The sequence below is a fragment of the Phyllostomus discolor genome, chromosome 7 (assembly GCF_004126475.2).
Source record: "Phyllostomus discolor isolate MPI-MPIP mPhyDis1 chromosome 7, mPhyDis1.pri.v3, whole genome shotgun sequence".
Taxonomy (NCBI): Eukaryota; Metazoa; Chordata; class Mammalia; order Chiroptera; family Phyllostomidae; genus Phyllostomus; species Phyllostomus discolor.
The window spans coordinates 50862281-50876755 of NC_040909.2; the positions used below are offsets into that span (position 1 = coordinate 50862281).

General features: G+C 38.1%; 1 protein-coding gene across 1 annotated transcript in view; it reads right to left on the bottom strand.

The window, feature by feature from the left end:
- DNAH12 (dynein axonemal heavy chain 12) overlaps positions 1-14475 on the bottom strand; it is a 275242-nt gene that overhangs the window by 149334 nt on the left and 111433 nt on the right. Inside the window, 3 exon segments of the mRNA XM_028518986.2 lie at positions 12094-12234; positions 12367-12449; positions 12452-12549. Coding sequence (XP_028374787.1) covers positions 12094-12234; positions 12367-12449; positions 12452-12549 — 322 coding nt within the window.

The window sequence follows — 14475 nt, forward strand, 5'->3', positions numbered from 1 at the left end:
TCTGTCAATTACTTAGTAGGTAAGCAAATATATAACATCTCTAAGTCTCAGCTTCTTCATTTATAAACAGGGAGAATTTCTCATACAGTTAGGGGCAGGGGAACTATATGACATACTGCAAAGACTGTAAAATACTATATAAATCTCAGTTCTTGTTATTAGTAAAATTATATGAAATACACCTGATTTTATAAAGTTATCAGAAGACCTTTTATTAATTAAAAAAGACTCAAAAGAATAATTTGAACACTCACATACCTATCTCCTAGTTTTATGAATTATCATTTTGCCATATTTGCTTCATTTTTTTAAAAAAGTATTTTAGGGGATCTAAGATGGCGTCGGAGTAGGAAGGAGCAGATTTGGCTTTCCTCTGCTCAGGGGAGAGAGTCCTGACCGTTCTTTGGAGTGGAAAGGCAAGCAACCAACATATTTCAGCATTTTTGAGAACGGAGGACCAAGGATTGTGGCAGAACCGAAAGAACAAAGAACAGATCGCTGCATTAAGGTAGGCTCCCGGGACAGGCGTGTGGTACCGGGGCTGCAGCCCCAGGCCCGGGGGCCGCGGCTGGGTTTGCCGTAGGGTTAGTGGGAGAGAGCCAGGTCAGCTGCTCCCTCCCCAGCCGAGCAAGGTCTGGGCGGCTCTGGGAGGAGTCCAGGTGCTGGCGGGCACACCGGGTGGCGAGCAGCTTTGGAGGCGGTGAACGCCAGAGCCGAGTCGCCCTGCGGACCCGGACTCCCAGGGTCACCGTTCTGGCTGGAGCTTTGGCGGTGAGAGAAACCGGGCCATTGGAGAGCGGCGGGCTCGATCGGGAGGAATTTCCCAAGAGGAAGGAGTGGATGGACACAGACACTGTTGGGGAAATCTCCTGAAGGGATCAGTGGCTCTGGCCTGTTTGCTCCCCAGCTGTGAGTGCGCAGGCTGCGGACAGGCCGCCCAACCGCGGGGGCAGCGGCGTGCGGCAGACGGCCGTGCAGGCGCAGACGGGCCTCGCCCGCTCACCGGAGCGCGGGGAGCGAGGGTCGCGCTGGTCGCACCGGTCGCGCTGGTCACGCCGGGCGGCTGCCGGCTGCGGAGCCAGTGCGAACCCCACGGGCCTAGGAAGAAAAGCCAAACAAGTCAACCTTCAGACTGCCTCAGCCAGCAAGAGCAGAAAAACCGGTTTGGCCACTTTGAAATCAAGAGACTTTTTAATTTGATTCTATTTTTTTAACAATTTTTAATTTTTTAAGTTTTATTGTTTTTATTCTCTTTTGATTTCTTTTTCCTCTCTTACCTGATTTCTTGTTTTATTCCTTCCTCCTTCCTGTCCTCCAATTTTATCTCTTCTTCCTGCCTTCGTCTGCCTTTTCTATTTTTTTTTCTTTTTTAAATTTTTTCCTAAATACCTACAAGTGAGACAAAAGCCTGGAACGGTGAAAAGACCAAAGTTGAACCCAAAGAAGGGGCATCACAACAGCTGGGACAGTGAGATAAATGTCACTCTGCTATTACAAAGAACCTGCAAGTTATTGCAAATTTGTATTATTATTATTTTTCCAGTGTTCCTACATCCTTTTTTTTTTTTTTTAAACAATATTTTTAGATCCCTCTTATTTTTGTATAGCCTGCTTTGCTAGGCTGGTTTTATTGTATGACCTCACAGCTTTCCCCTGATATCTCTTTCTATACCGTATTACTAATCTACTGTCCATTAACTCACCTGTGTCCTATAAGCATACTACTCAATGTTTGGTACTTCATATCCTTATTACCTAGATTTCATAGACTCTGCCATATGAATGTTGCCATAATATTATTGTAAATAACTGCTGTTCCATGCAAGTGTAATTACTTCACAACACCCCCCCCCCCCAAGATCTTAGCCCATTTCAAAGTTTCCTGAACTCTATTACTGTAGTGGTTAACTCTATTCTCTCACACACTACACCTATTTACTACCCTTTACTCTCACCTTACCCCAGAATCTGACCGCCCACAACCTCTCTGCTTTATAGACCCAACGCACAATCCTTCCTCCCCCAACAAGAGTCTTATCTTCTTTCCATCCTTTCTAAAAATCAGCTAGCTGGGTGGAAGATCACGGTTAACACTATACATAGTGAAAGGATCTCCTATATCTTCCCTACTTGCTACTACTGTAAATAGCATAGAATTCTCGGTAGCTGTCTTAAACCATTTTGCCCTCCCCTCCATCTGATGACAAAAAAGAATAGGTGGAGGAGGTGAACACCAGGATACCCACTGGAAGAGGAAACCCAACAACTAAGGAACCACTAACAGATAACAGCAGAAGAAGGTGAAGGAGGGAGTAGTAACCACACAAACCTCAATCCAGGGCTTATCTGGAAATACAACCTAAACAGTAGAGACAGTACCCAATACAAACAACTGAACAAGATTTCTTTAAACCTTGTACACACAGAAGAACCAGCCTCAACACAACCTGCCCTCACCAGCACAACAAAATATAGAAGGTGGTGGACAGAGTGACCCACATTTAACCAGCTGGAGGGAAGGAACCATCAAAGAAAGACTCAACAACAATCAGAACCCAAAGGCAAACACAAAGCCAACTTAAACAACAGCCCAAGACCAGCGAGCTTGGGAGGTCAAGGAAACAGTACCACTGAAACTCACTGCTACTCTACTAAAGAAGTTCACATCATAAACCGAGGGAGCCAGAACAGATCAATATAAGAAGCTGAGATGAACAAGAAGAGTCTCACAAACAATGGGAAGACAAAGAAATACTCCCCAAATGAAAGGAAAGGAGGAAGCCTCAAAAAGAATGCTAAATGAAACAGAGGCAATTCAACTATCAGATATTGAATTCAAAGCAGTGATTGTCAGGAAGCTCAATGAGCTCACAATGAGCTACGAGAAACTACAGGGAAGCTACAATGAACTCAATGAAAACTACATCAGCATAAAAAAGGAAATAGAAACTCTCAACAAAGGCCAAGAGGAAATGAAGAATACAATCTCTGAAATGAAGAACACAGTAGAAGGAATGAAAAGCAGGATCGATGAAGCAGAAGATCGGATCAGCGAGCTAGAGGACAAAATAGAAGAAAACACCCAGAAAGAGCAAGAAAGGGAAAAGAGGCTCAGAAAGAATGAAGAGGGATTAAGAGAAATGCAAGACAATATGAAACGTAATAATATCCATATAATAGGGATACCAGAAGGAGAAGAAGAAGAACAAGGGATAGAAAACCTAGTTGAACAAGTGATGATGGAAAACTTCCCTAATTTGATGAGACAAAAAGTCACACAAATACAGGAAACACAGAGAGTCCCAATCAAGAGGAACCCAAGAAGGCCCACCTCAAGACACATCATAATTAAAATGGCAAAATTTCAAGACAAAGAGAGAATCTTAAAGGCAGCAAGGGAGAAGAAGGAAGTAACATACAAGGGGGACCCAATAAGGCTAACAGCTGACTTCTCAATGGAAACACTCCAAGCCAGAAGAGAATGGCAAGAAATAATCCAAGTAATGAGAACCAGAGGCCTGCAACCACAACTACTTTACCCAGCAAGGCTCTCAATTAAGATAGAAGGCCAAATAAGAAGCTTCTCAGACAAAAGAAGTCTAAAAGAATACACCTCCACTAAACCAACTCTGCAAGAGATGCTGAAGGGACTGCTTTAAGGAAAGAAAGGAAAAGAGAGAGTGAGAGAGGATCACACATACATAAAAGGCAATGAATAAGTACCTATCAATAATAACCTTAAACGTAAATGGACTAAACGCTCCAATCAAAAGACATAGAATAGCTGATTGGATAAGAAAACATGACCCACACATATGCTGTCTACAAGAGACCCACCTCAGGATAAAGATCTGCACAGGTTGAAAGTGAAGGGCTGGAAACAAATTTTCCAAGCAAATGGACAGGAGAAAAAAGCCGGGGTAGCAATACTCATATCTGACAAAATAGACTTCCAAAGAAGATCCATAAAGAGAGACCCAGAAGGTCATTTCATAATACTCAAGGGAAGAATTCACCAAGAAGACATAAACATAGTAAATATATATGCACCCAACATAGGAGCACCTAAATACATAAAGAAAATCTTAGAGGACTTCAAGAAAGATATGGACAGCAACACAATTATTGTGGGGGATTTTAACACCCCTCTATCAAAAATGGACAGATCTTCCAAACAAAACATCAACAAAGATATTGTGGCATTGAACAATACCCTAGACGAACTGGGCTTTACTGATATTTACAGAACCCTCCATCCCAAAGAAGCTAAATACACATTTTTTTCAAATGTACATGGAACATTTTCAAAGATTGACCACATGATAGGACACAAAACAAGCCTCAACAACTTCAAAAAAATTGAAATCATACCAAGCAATTTCTCGGATCACAAGGGACTGAAACTAGAAACCAACCACAAGGAAAAAAACCCAAAACACTCAAATTCGTGGAGATTAAACAGCATGCTATTAAACAATGAATGGGTCAAGAATGATATTAGGGAAGAAATCAAACGGTTTTTGGAAACAAATGAAAACGAACTCACAACAACCCAAAACTTATGGGACACAGCCAAGGCAGTCCTGAGAGGGAAGATCATAGCGATACAGGCCCACCTAAAAAAGTTAGAAACATTTCAAACAAACAACCTAACCCTACATCTACAAGAACTCGAGGAACAACAACAAAGACAGCCCAGAGCAAGCAGAAGGAAGGAAATAACCAAGATCAGAGCAGAATTAAATGACATAGAGGCTAAAAGCACAATTCTAAAGATCAATGAATCCAAGAGTTGGTTCTTTGAAAAGATAAACAAAATCGACAAGCCTTTAAGCAGACTCATCAAGAAAAAAAGAGAGAAAACCCAAATAAACACAATCAGAAATGAAAGAGGAGAGATTACAACAGATACCACAGAAATACAAAGGATTGTAACAAATTACTACAAAGAGCTGTATGCCAAGAAATTTGAAAACCTAGATGAAATGGACAAATTTCTAGAAAAATATAACCTTCCAAAACTCAATAAAATGGAAGCAGAAAGCCTCAACAAACCAATAACAGCAAAAGAAATCGAAGCAGTAATCCAAAAACTCCCAACACACAAAAGCCCTGGACCAGATGGTTTCACAGGAGAATTCTACAAAGCATTTAAGGAAGAACTAACACCTATCCTTCACAGACTATTTCAAAAAATCCAAAAAGATGGAAGACTACCAAACTCTTTTTATGAGGCCAACATCATCTTAATCCCAAAACCAGATAAAGACACAACAAAGAAAGAAAACTACAGGCCAATATCGCTGATGAACATTGACGCTAAAATCCTCAACAAGATACTGGCAAACCGCATCCAACAGTACATTAAGAAGATCATACACCATGACCAAGTTGGATTCATTCCAGGTATGCAAGGATGGTACAATATACGCAAATCAGTAAATGTAATACATCACATAAACAAAAGCAAAGACAAAAACCACATGATCATATCAATAGATGCAGAAAAAGCATTTGATAAGGTACAGCACCCATTTATGATAAAAACACTCAGTAAAGTGGGAATAGAGGGAGCATTCCTCAACATAATAAAGGCCATATATGAGAAACCTACAGCCAACATTATACTCAATGGGCAAAAATTAAAATCTTTTCCACTAAGAACAGGAACAAGACAAGGATGTCCACTTTCACCACTTCTATTCAATATAGTACTGGAGGTTCTAGCCACAGCAATCAGACAAGAAAAAGAAATAAAAGGAATCCAAATCGGAAAGGAGGAAACAAAACTGTCACTGTTTGCAGATGACATGATAGTGTACATAGAAAATCCTATAGACTCCACCAAAAACTGCTTGACCTAATAAATGAATTTGGTAAAACAGCGGGATACAAAGTCAATATCCAGAAATCAAAGGCATTTCTGTACACCAACAATGAAACAGCAGAAGCAGAAATCAAGAAAAAAACCCCATTTGAAATAGCAAAAAGGAAAATAAAATACCTAGGAATAAACCTAACCAAAGAGGTAAAAGACCTGTATTCAGAAAACTACATAACACTGAGGAGAGAAATCAAGGAAGACACAAACAAATGGAAACATATACCGTGTTCATGGATTGGAAGAATTAATATCATTAAAATGTCCATACTACCAAAAGCAATCTACACATTCAATGCAATACCGATTAAAGTACCAATGGCATATTTCACAGACATAGAACAAACACTTCAACAATTATATGGAACCATAACGACCCCGAATAGCTGCTGCAATTTTGAGAAAGAAGAGTAAAGTAGGAGGAATCACAATACCTGACATTAAACTATACTACAAGGCCACTGTAATCAAAACAGCCTGGTACTGGCATAAAAACAGGCACATGGACCAATGGAACAGAACAGAGAGCCCAGACATAAACCCAAGCCTCTACGGTCAATTAATATTTGACAAAGGAAGCAGCAACATAAAATGGAATAAAAATAGCCTCTTCAACAAATGGTGTTGGGAGAACTGGACAGCTACGTGCAAAAAAATGAAACTCGAGCACCAACTTACACCTTATACAAAAATAGATTCAAGGTGGATAAAAGACTTAATATAAAGCGTGACACCATTAAAGTCCTAGAAGAGAATGTAGGTAGGAAAATCTCAGATATTTCACGCAGAAACTTTTTTACTGACTTGTCTCCTAGAGCAAGGGACATAAAGGAAAGAATAAACAAATGGGACCCTCATCAAAATTAAAAGCTTTTGCACAGCTAAGGAAAACAGTATCAAAATAAAAAGAGAACCAACTGTATGGGAAAACATATTTGCTAATGATACCTCAGACAAGGGTTTAATCTCCAAAATATATAAAGAACTTACGCGACTCCACTCTAAGAAGACAAGTAACCCAATTAAAAAATGGGCAAAGGACTTGAACAGACAATTCTCCAAGGAGGACATACAGAAAATCCAAAGACACATGAAGCGATGTTCAATATCGCTAGCCATCAGAGAGATGCAAATTAAAACCACAATGAGATACCACTTCACACCAGTCAGAATGGCCATCATAAACAAAGCAACAAATAACAAGTGTTGGAGAGGATGTGGAGAAACGGGGTCCCTAGTGCACTGTTGGTGGGACTGCAGACTGGTACAACCATTATGGAAAGCAATTTGGAACTTCCTCAGAAAACTAAAAATGGATCTGCCTTTTGACCCAGCAATTCCATTGCCGGGACTCTATCCTAAGAACACTAAAACACCAATACAAAAGAACCTTTGCACCCCGATGTTCATAGCAGCACAATTTACAATAGCTAGGTGCTGGAAGCAACCTAGATGCCCATCAGTAAATGAATGGATCAAAAAACTATGGTACATTTACACAATGGAATTCTATACAGCAGAAAGAAAGAAGGAGCTCATACCCTTTGCGGCAGCATGGATGGAGCTGGAAAGCATTATGCTAAGTGAAACAAGCCAGGCAGTGAAAGACAAATACCACATGATATCACCTTTAACAGGAATCTAAACAACAAAATAAAACAAAACAAAAAACTAGCAAAATATAACCAAAGACACTGAAATAGGGGATAGTCTGACAGTGGCCAGAGGGGAGAGAAGAGGGAATTTCAGGGGGGAATGGGTAGGGATTACAGGAACAAATTTGGAGGGACACATGGACAAAAACTAAGGGTGGGGGGTAATGGGGGAAGGGGGGAGGGTTGGGTGGGGGGGCTGAAACGGGAGTAGGGGGCAGAAAACTGTACTTGAACAATGATTGAAATAAAAAAAATAATAAATTTAAAAAAAAAAAAAGTATTTTAAGAGCATTCATTATACATACCATGGCATTGCACATCCAGATATGCCAATATTCATCTAAAAAATAGGGACTTTTCTATATCACCACAATAACATGATCACATCTAACAAAATTTCAATAATTGTTTAATATCAACAACTAACCCGGTATTCAAATTTCCTTAGTTGTACCAAAAATGTCTTTTCAGCCGATTTATTCAGAGCAAAATACAATCAATGACCATGCATTGTGTCTGCTATGCCCCTTTGGTCTCTTTTAATCTAAAGCATTTCTTTATTTTATTTACTTTAATTGTTGTTCAAGTACAGTCTTCTTTTACTCCCATCCGAGCCCACCCACATAACCCTCCCCACCCTCCTCCCATTTCCACCCCCCCCACCCAGTTTTTGTCCATGTGTCCTTTATACTTGTTCCTGTAGACCCTTTCCCTAAAACATTCCTTTTTGATAAAATATGTAAAATTTGAATTTATCAACTACTCCCTTTCTGCCAAACTCCTTTCTTGTCCATTATTTTTAAGAAGATTTTTATTTATTTATTCTCAAGAGAGGGGAAAAGAGGAAGAAAGAGAGTGAGAGAAACATTGATGTGAGAGAGAACACCAACTTGTTGCCTCTTGTATGTGCTCCAACCTGGGACCTGCAACCCAGACATGTGCCTTGACCAGATATTGAACCAGCCACCTTTTGCTTTGCAGGACAATGCCCAATCAACTGAGCCACAGCATTCAGGTCTCTTGTCTATTGTTATTCAAGCCATTCTGTCTTCTTCATCTCTCTGGCTTCTAACTTTGGAATTATCATTAACTTTTAATAATTTTAACAATTACTATTAATTGTTGACATTCCAAATTAACTTCATTAGTCTTTTAAATTCTTCCTACTCATTCATTTTCAGTGTTTCTTCTCTGCTTCTACCATTATCACTTTAGTCCCAGTTTTGCCCCTATCTGGTTACACGAGGTCTGTCCAAAAAAGGTCCGACTATTGTTAATATAATGAGAAAGGTTGCACGACACTGATGTAACCTGACAGCCAAGGAAAGAGGACAGGAATGTGCATGTGGAGAACAATAATGACTTCACTGTCCTAATCAGTGCAGGTAGTAGACACCATTGGGTGAGCATGTGTACTGTGTGGCCATCCCATGCAAAATGACTGAGTAGAGCAACAAATCTGTGTCAAATTTTGTGTTAAGCTTGAACATTCCTCCATGGAAACTATCTGGATGATTCAAAGGCTGCAGCTCTGGGCAACTGGTGATTGGCAGCTTCATCATGACAATGTGCCCACTTACGTATCACAACTCATGCAGAGATTTTTGGTGAAACATCAAATTACACAGCCCCGCTACAGTCCAGATTTGGCATCCTGTGACTTCTGGCTTTTCCTAAAACTAAAACCACCTTTGAAAGGGAAGAGATTTCAGACTGTCAGTGAGATTCAGGAAAATACAATGGAGTAGCTGATGGTGATTGGGAGAACTGTAAGAGGTCCTAAGGTGCCTACTTTGAAGGGGACTGAGGAGTCATTGTCCTGTGTGCGTTTCTTGTATCTTGTAGCTTATTCAATAAATGTCTCTATTTTTCATATTACATGGATACTTTCTGGACAGAACTCGTGAGTCAACAACATGGCATTTACCATTTCTGGATCTGTTTCTTATCTGTAAAATAAATAAATGGTCTTAACCTGGACTGTCCAATATGGTAACCAGCAATCATATGTAGCTACTTATATTTTATTTTAACTAATTAAAGTTAAAAATATAAAGTCAGTTTTTCAACTGCATAAGCCACATTTCAAAATGTTCAATATGTGAGTAAATACTTTATAAACCACATGTGAATCCCTGCAACCTTATTAGATAGTGCATATATTTACATCATTGCAGAAAGTTCTGTTGGGCAGTGCTGGTCTAGAATACTTTTAACTTTCTACCAGAATATTTCGGGAAGCATTCTTCTACTTGCTACAGATTTGGTAGGTAGAGTGAACCTTCTCCTCACTGTTGTTTCCCAAATACTTCTAATCCATCCTCCAGTAGAATACTTGCTCCTTGACACCCCTGCTTGCTGCTGTCACTCACCAGCACCCAATCATTCCCCTTGCTAACTAAAGCCTTGGTACTTGGTTAATCTCTTTCTACTATAACTCTGGTCTAATTCATGCAGGGGAGCACCTCATGAAATCTGGATCCTTGACCACTTTGTCTTCATTTAATTTTCCCCTACTCCACTCCAGCCATCGACTTATATACCTGAAACCTTCTCTCCTGGAATACTACACAATTCTGAAATACTAAATTCAAGTATCCCAGGCTCTGTCCACAGACTCCTACCCATCCAGCTCTCATGCTCATTAACTCTTACTATACTTGCTCTACATTTTCATACCCCTGTTGTTCTTACTTCTTCCACTATTAAGCAGCTTCCATTTTATGGTCTAGCATTCTACCATTCTCATGCCAATATCTTAAAGTCTTCCTGTATTTCCAGTTTGGAACATTTCCAGTCTACACACCACCCCAAACTATTTAGAGTGTTAGAGAAAAATCTAATAAAGGCAGACATTGGCACTACTATAATAATTCATAGTTTTCAACTCAATCAGGTTCTCAGTGATACTCTGGTATACTTTTATAACTTCCTAGGCAGCTCTCTTTCCCGTTTTCCAAATGGCTAATTTAAATCTTCCCCTTTCTCCTCAAGTGTGCAAACAATAGGGCCTTTCATTTCACAAAGTAAAATAAATAATCAAAAGGATTTGCCTTCAAATTTCCACTATCAAATCCATACATTCACTTGTATCTATACCTATCCTTTCCTGCTTCCCTCTCATCCACTCTGAAACAATCCTTCTACCTGGCTATGAATTCTTAGACTTGACTCTACTGATTAACCCCTCTGTTCTGAATCATCACCATATCTTGTCTGTTTACTTAACCCCCTTAGTGCAATCATTATGATTAAATGTATGAAAGAAAGAATATGAATAAATGACCCACTACCTATGACAAAGTACTGGAGTATACATTTGAATGCCAATTAAACTGATTTGCTGTATCATAGTATAGTTATTTCATGTAAGCATAAAATAAATTGTGGTATATTCATATAGTAGAATACTAAGACATAAAAAATGAACAAATAATAAATGGAATTATACAATATGACTATCACTTATACTATATTGATCTAAAGAAGGAAATACTAAAGAGTATAATTCCATTTACATGAAGTTTAAGAACTAGCATAACTAATTTATCATATAGAAGTCAGAATGGCAATTGCCCCTGGTATTTAGTGATTGGGAATGGACATGAGTGAATTTTGTAGGGTACAGGAAATTTTATGCAACTTTGTTTAGGTGACAGTTATTGTGAGTGTACACTTACGTTAAAAAGTCATAGAATCTAAACCTAATGTTAGTGCACATTTTATTTCATTTTTATTCTTTTTAAATCCTCATCTGAGAATATGTTAATTGATTTTAGAGAGAAAGGAAGAGAGAGGCAGAGAAATAGAGAGAGAGAGAGAAATATCATTATGAGAAAGAAACATCGATCAGTTGCCTTGTATGCACCCAGACCAGGATCAACTCACAACCTAGGCATGTGCCCCGACCAGGAACTGAACCCACCTTTTGCCCTATGGGGTGACACTCCAACCAGCTAAGCCACCTGGCCAGGGCAGTTAGTGCATTCTATACTGTATGTATGTTATTTCTCAATTAAATACTACAAGTCTTCCATTTTGTAGTTCTTTTGTATATCTTACAGCTTCTAAGGTAATATACAACATATAAGCACTGAAGTATTTAATGTTTTCAAGAAGGAATATGGTTCTTTTCTTTTTCCTAAAATATTAATTTAAAGTTCTGAAGAAACCACAGGTTGAAGTTATTTTACAACTTATTACCTATTACCACTGCTATGCCTTCCTGATAACACAGTAATTTTCATACAACATACTTTTAGTCTATAGAAATTAAGCAAAGGATTTACCACAAATAGTTTTAATTGAAAAGATAATTTATAAACTTATGCAACTTATTTCATCCTTTATTTCAAATATACAATCCTAGATGATTAGTTGTTGAACATACAGCATTCCTTAAACATATCCACACCTGCTTTGTTTTGCCTTTTTAAATTGTAGTAAAAAACATATACTATATAATTTTCCATATTAACCATTTTTAATTTACAATTCAGTAGTGTTAGTTATATTCATCTTGGGCACCTGTTTTGTTTTCAATCATGATGATTTTACCTTTTTATTGTCATCCAATACTGTGTTCATGCTCTCTATCCACAAAGTGTCAATGGGACCATCAAATACAACCCATTTCCGGTCAGGTGTTTCTGATAAGGCAAATTCTCTAAAAGTGTTAGCCACAATACCATCAGTCCACTAAGGAGGAAAAAAGGAAGAGTTGGAAAGCTTCCTGTATAAAACTACAAAGTGATGATATAAAAACATGTTCAAATTTTTTAATTTAATGTGCATGTTAATAAGAGTTGAGAATGTTTATACTATAGTTACCTCATGAGACACTGGATCAAATTGTCCAAAAAGTTGGCCCATAGTAATGGATTTGGGGTTTACAGTCCTGTAAATGACCTTTCTTCCTCTCCACATCCACGTTCATTCATAAGAGTTAGAGTATCAGCCAGCATATGCAGAACTTTTGTCTTAGCAGCAAAAGGCTCTCCTACTAACATAAAACTATTAAGGAAAAAAGTAATTACACAATAAGGTTATAAAAATAATATTAAATTAAATTATTTGCCTATATAGTGGTATGTAAAATTGTACCCTATGAACAATTCTACATATAATTTTTGAAATTATATGAATTTTCTTACACATGAGGAAAATACATTTAACTTCTGAATGGTTGATCTCTAAATCAAATCCTCTACATTAATACCATTATCTATAAGAGAATATAATTTTAAAAATCTCTAAGTGAAAATGAAAAACTTAACAATTGTATACTGTTGGATTTTTTTTAAATGACTGGGTCCTTCTGAGGAGAGAAGATGGATTCTCTTTCCTCAGACTTCACTTACTATAGTAATTATTAGTGCTCTTGGCTAAATACTTCTGAATCTCCTTTCTCCTGCTCATAGTGGGATTCCTCACTTTCTGTAGAAATAATAGGTGACTAATCAGTAATAATTGGAAATGATGGGTACTACTTCCTAGCCTGGATAGATAATTGCCACAGAGGGACTTTATAGAGCTCTCTCTTTTCCTTCTAGCATAGCTATGATCCACAATGTTGAGATGGTGGCTGCTACAACAGCCTAGAACTCTGAGTAATTATAATAAGGAGAGCTTCCCTGTTAATCTACAATAGACACAACATAGTGAGAAATAAACCTTTGTTTTTATGTCACTAAGATCTGGGTGCTGATTGTTCTTCTACAGAATACCCTAGCCCATCCTAGAAGGGGGAAAGTAGTCTTGCTATAATAAAAAAGACTATAAATGTGGCATCAGCTTAGAGGCTCAGCCATGGTGGCAAATGAACTGTTATCAGATGCTAAAAGATTGGCATTAATGTTATGCAATGATAACAATTTGGTAAATTTATCCCTTGAGGTGAACTCAAAGATAGATAATACAACTAATAAAATTGTAATTTTAGGAGAAAAGGATAGTAAACAGATATTATTAGTATATATGGCAGCTGATTGCTGCATTTAACAAGAAACTCTAAGAAAAGAAATAAGCCCAGAAAAAAATAGGCAGTTTTCAAGCAAGAATAAAAGAGAACAGAGTCCAGAAATTCAGGAAAACTGCAGAATTGAAAGTAGCAATTTTTTCTTGTCTCCAACTGATAAAAGATAAATTGAGAAAATCTTTGAACAACAGAGATCTACTCAGGCTGCCATCAAGGATCAAATCAAGGGAAGGGCCACTGTATCACTTTATTAAAACCTATAAAAATTAATATGGTTCCCAATAATCACTTCAGGAGGATAAAATAGCTCAGGGAAAACAAATTAAGAGTGTGGTCCTCTGAATGAAGCCTGGTAGGTTCAAGGATACTACAGTGAAGTCAGAAAGGTATAACTTAATTAGGACTGTAGTTGTGGCTGCTGGCACATAGAGCTGCCTGGAATCCAACAGATAAAAACCTTATTGTTTTTGAGAGAGTTTACTGACAAAGAAACCATGAGTCTAGGCTAAAACATATGTGAATGTTCAAAATTTAAAATTGGAAATTAAGAACAAACTAAAAGTGACCAGAAGGGAGGGGGGAAGGGCAGGCCAAGGAACACAAATAGAGGACTCATGGCATGGACAATGCTGGGGATGGAACTGTGGGAGTGGGGTAGAAAGCAATGGGAAAAGGCAGGACAACTGTAGCTGAACACAAGAAATAAAAAAAGAAAAGAAAAATTTATATATTTCTAAGTAAAAAAATATGGGTATTGGAGGCATAAGGGTTGATTGTATTAGTATTCCCTCTATTTTTGATATGTTTGAAAAAGTACTTAATACAATGTTGTTTTTTTTTTAAATCCTGCCTTTAAAATAATCATGACCTTTGAGACCTTAACTTTCTATAGGCAGGAAACAAGTTGAAAACATGTCTCAACTCCAAGAACATTTTCTCTCTATTGTCCACTTCACAGGTGA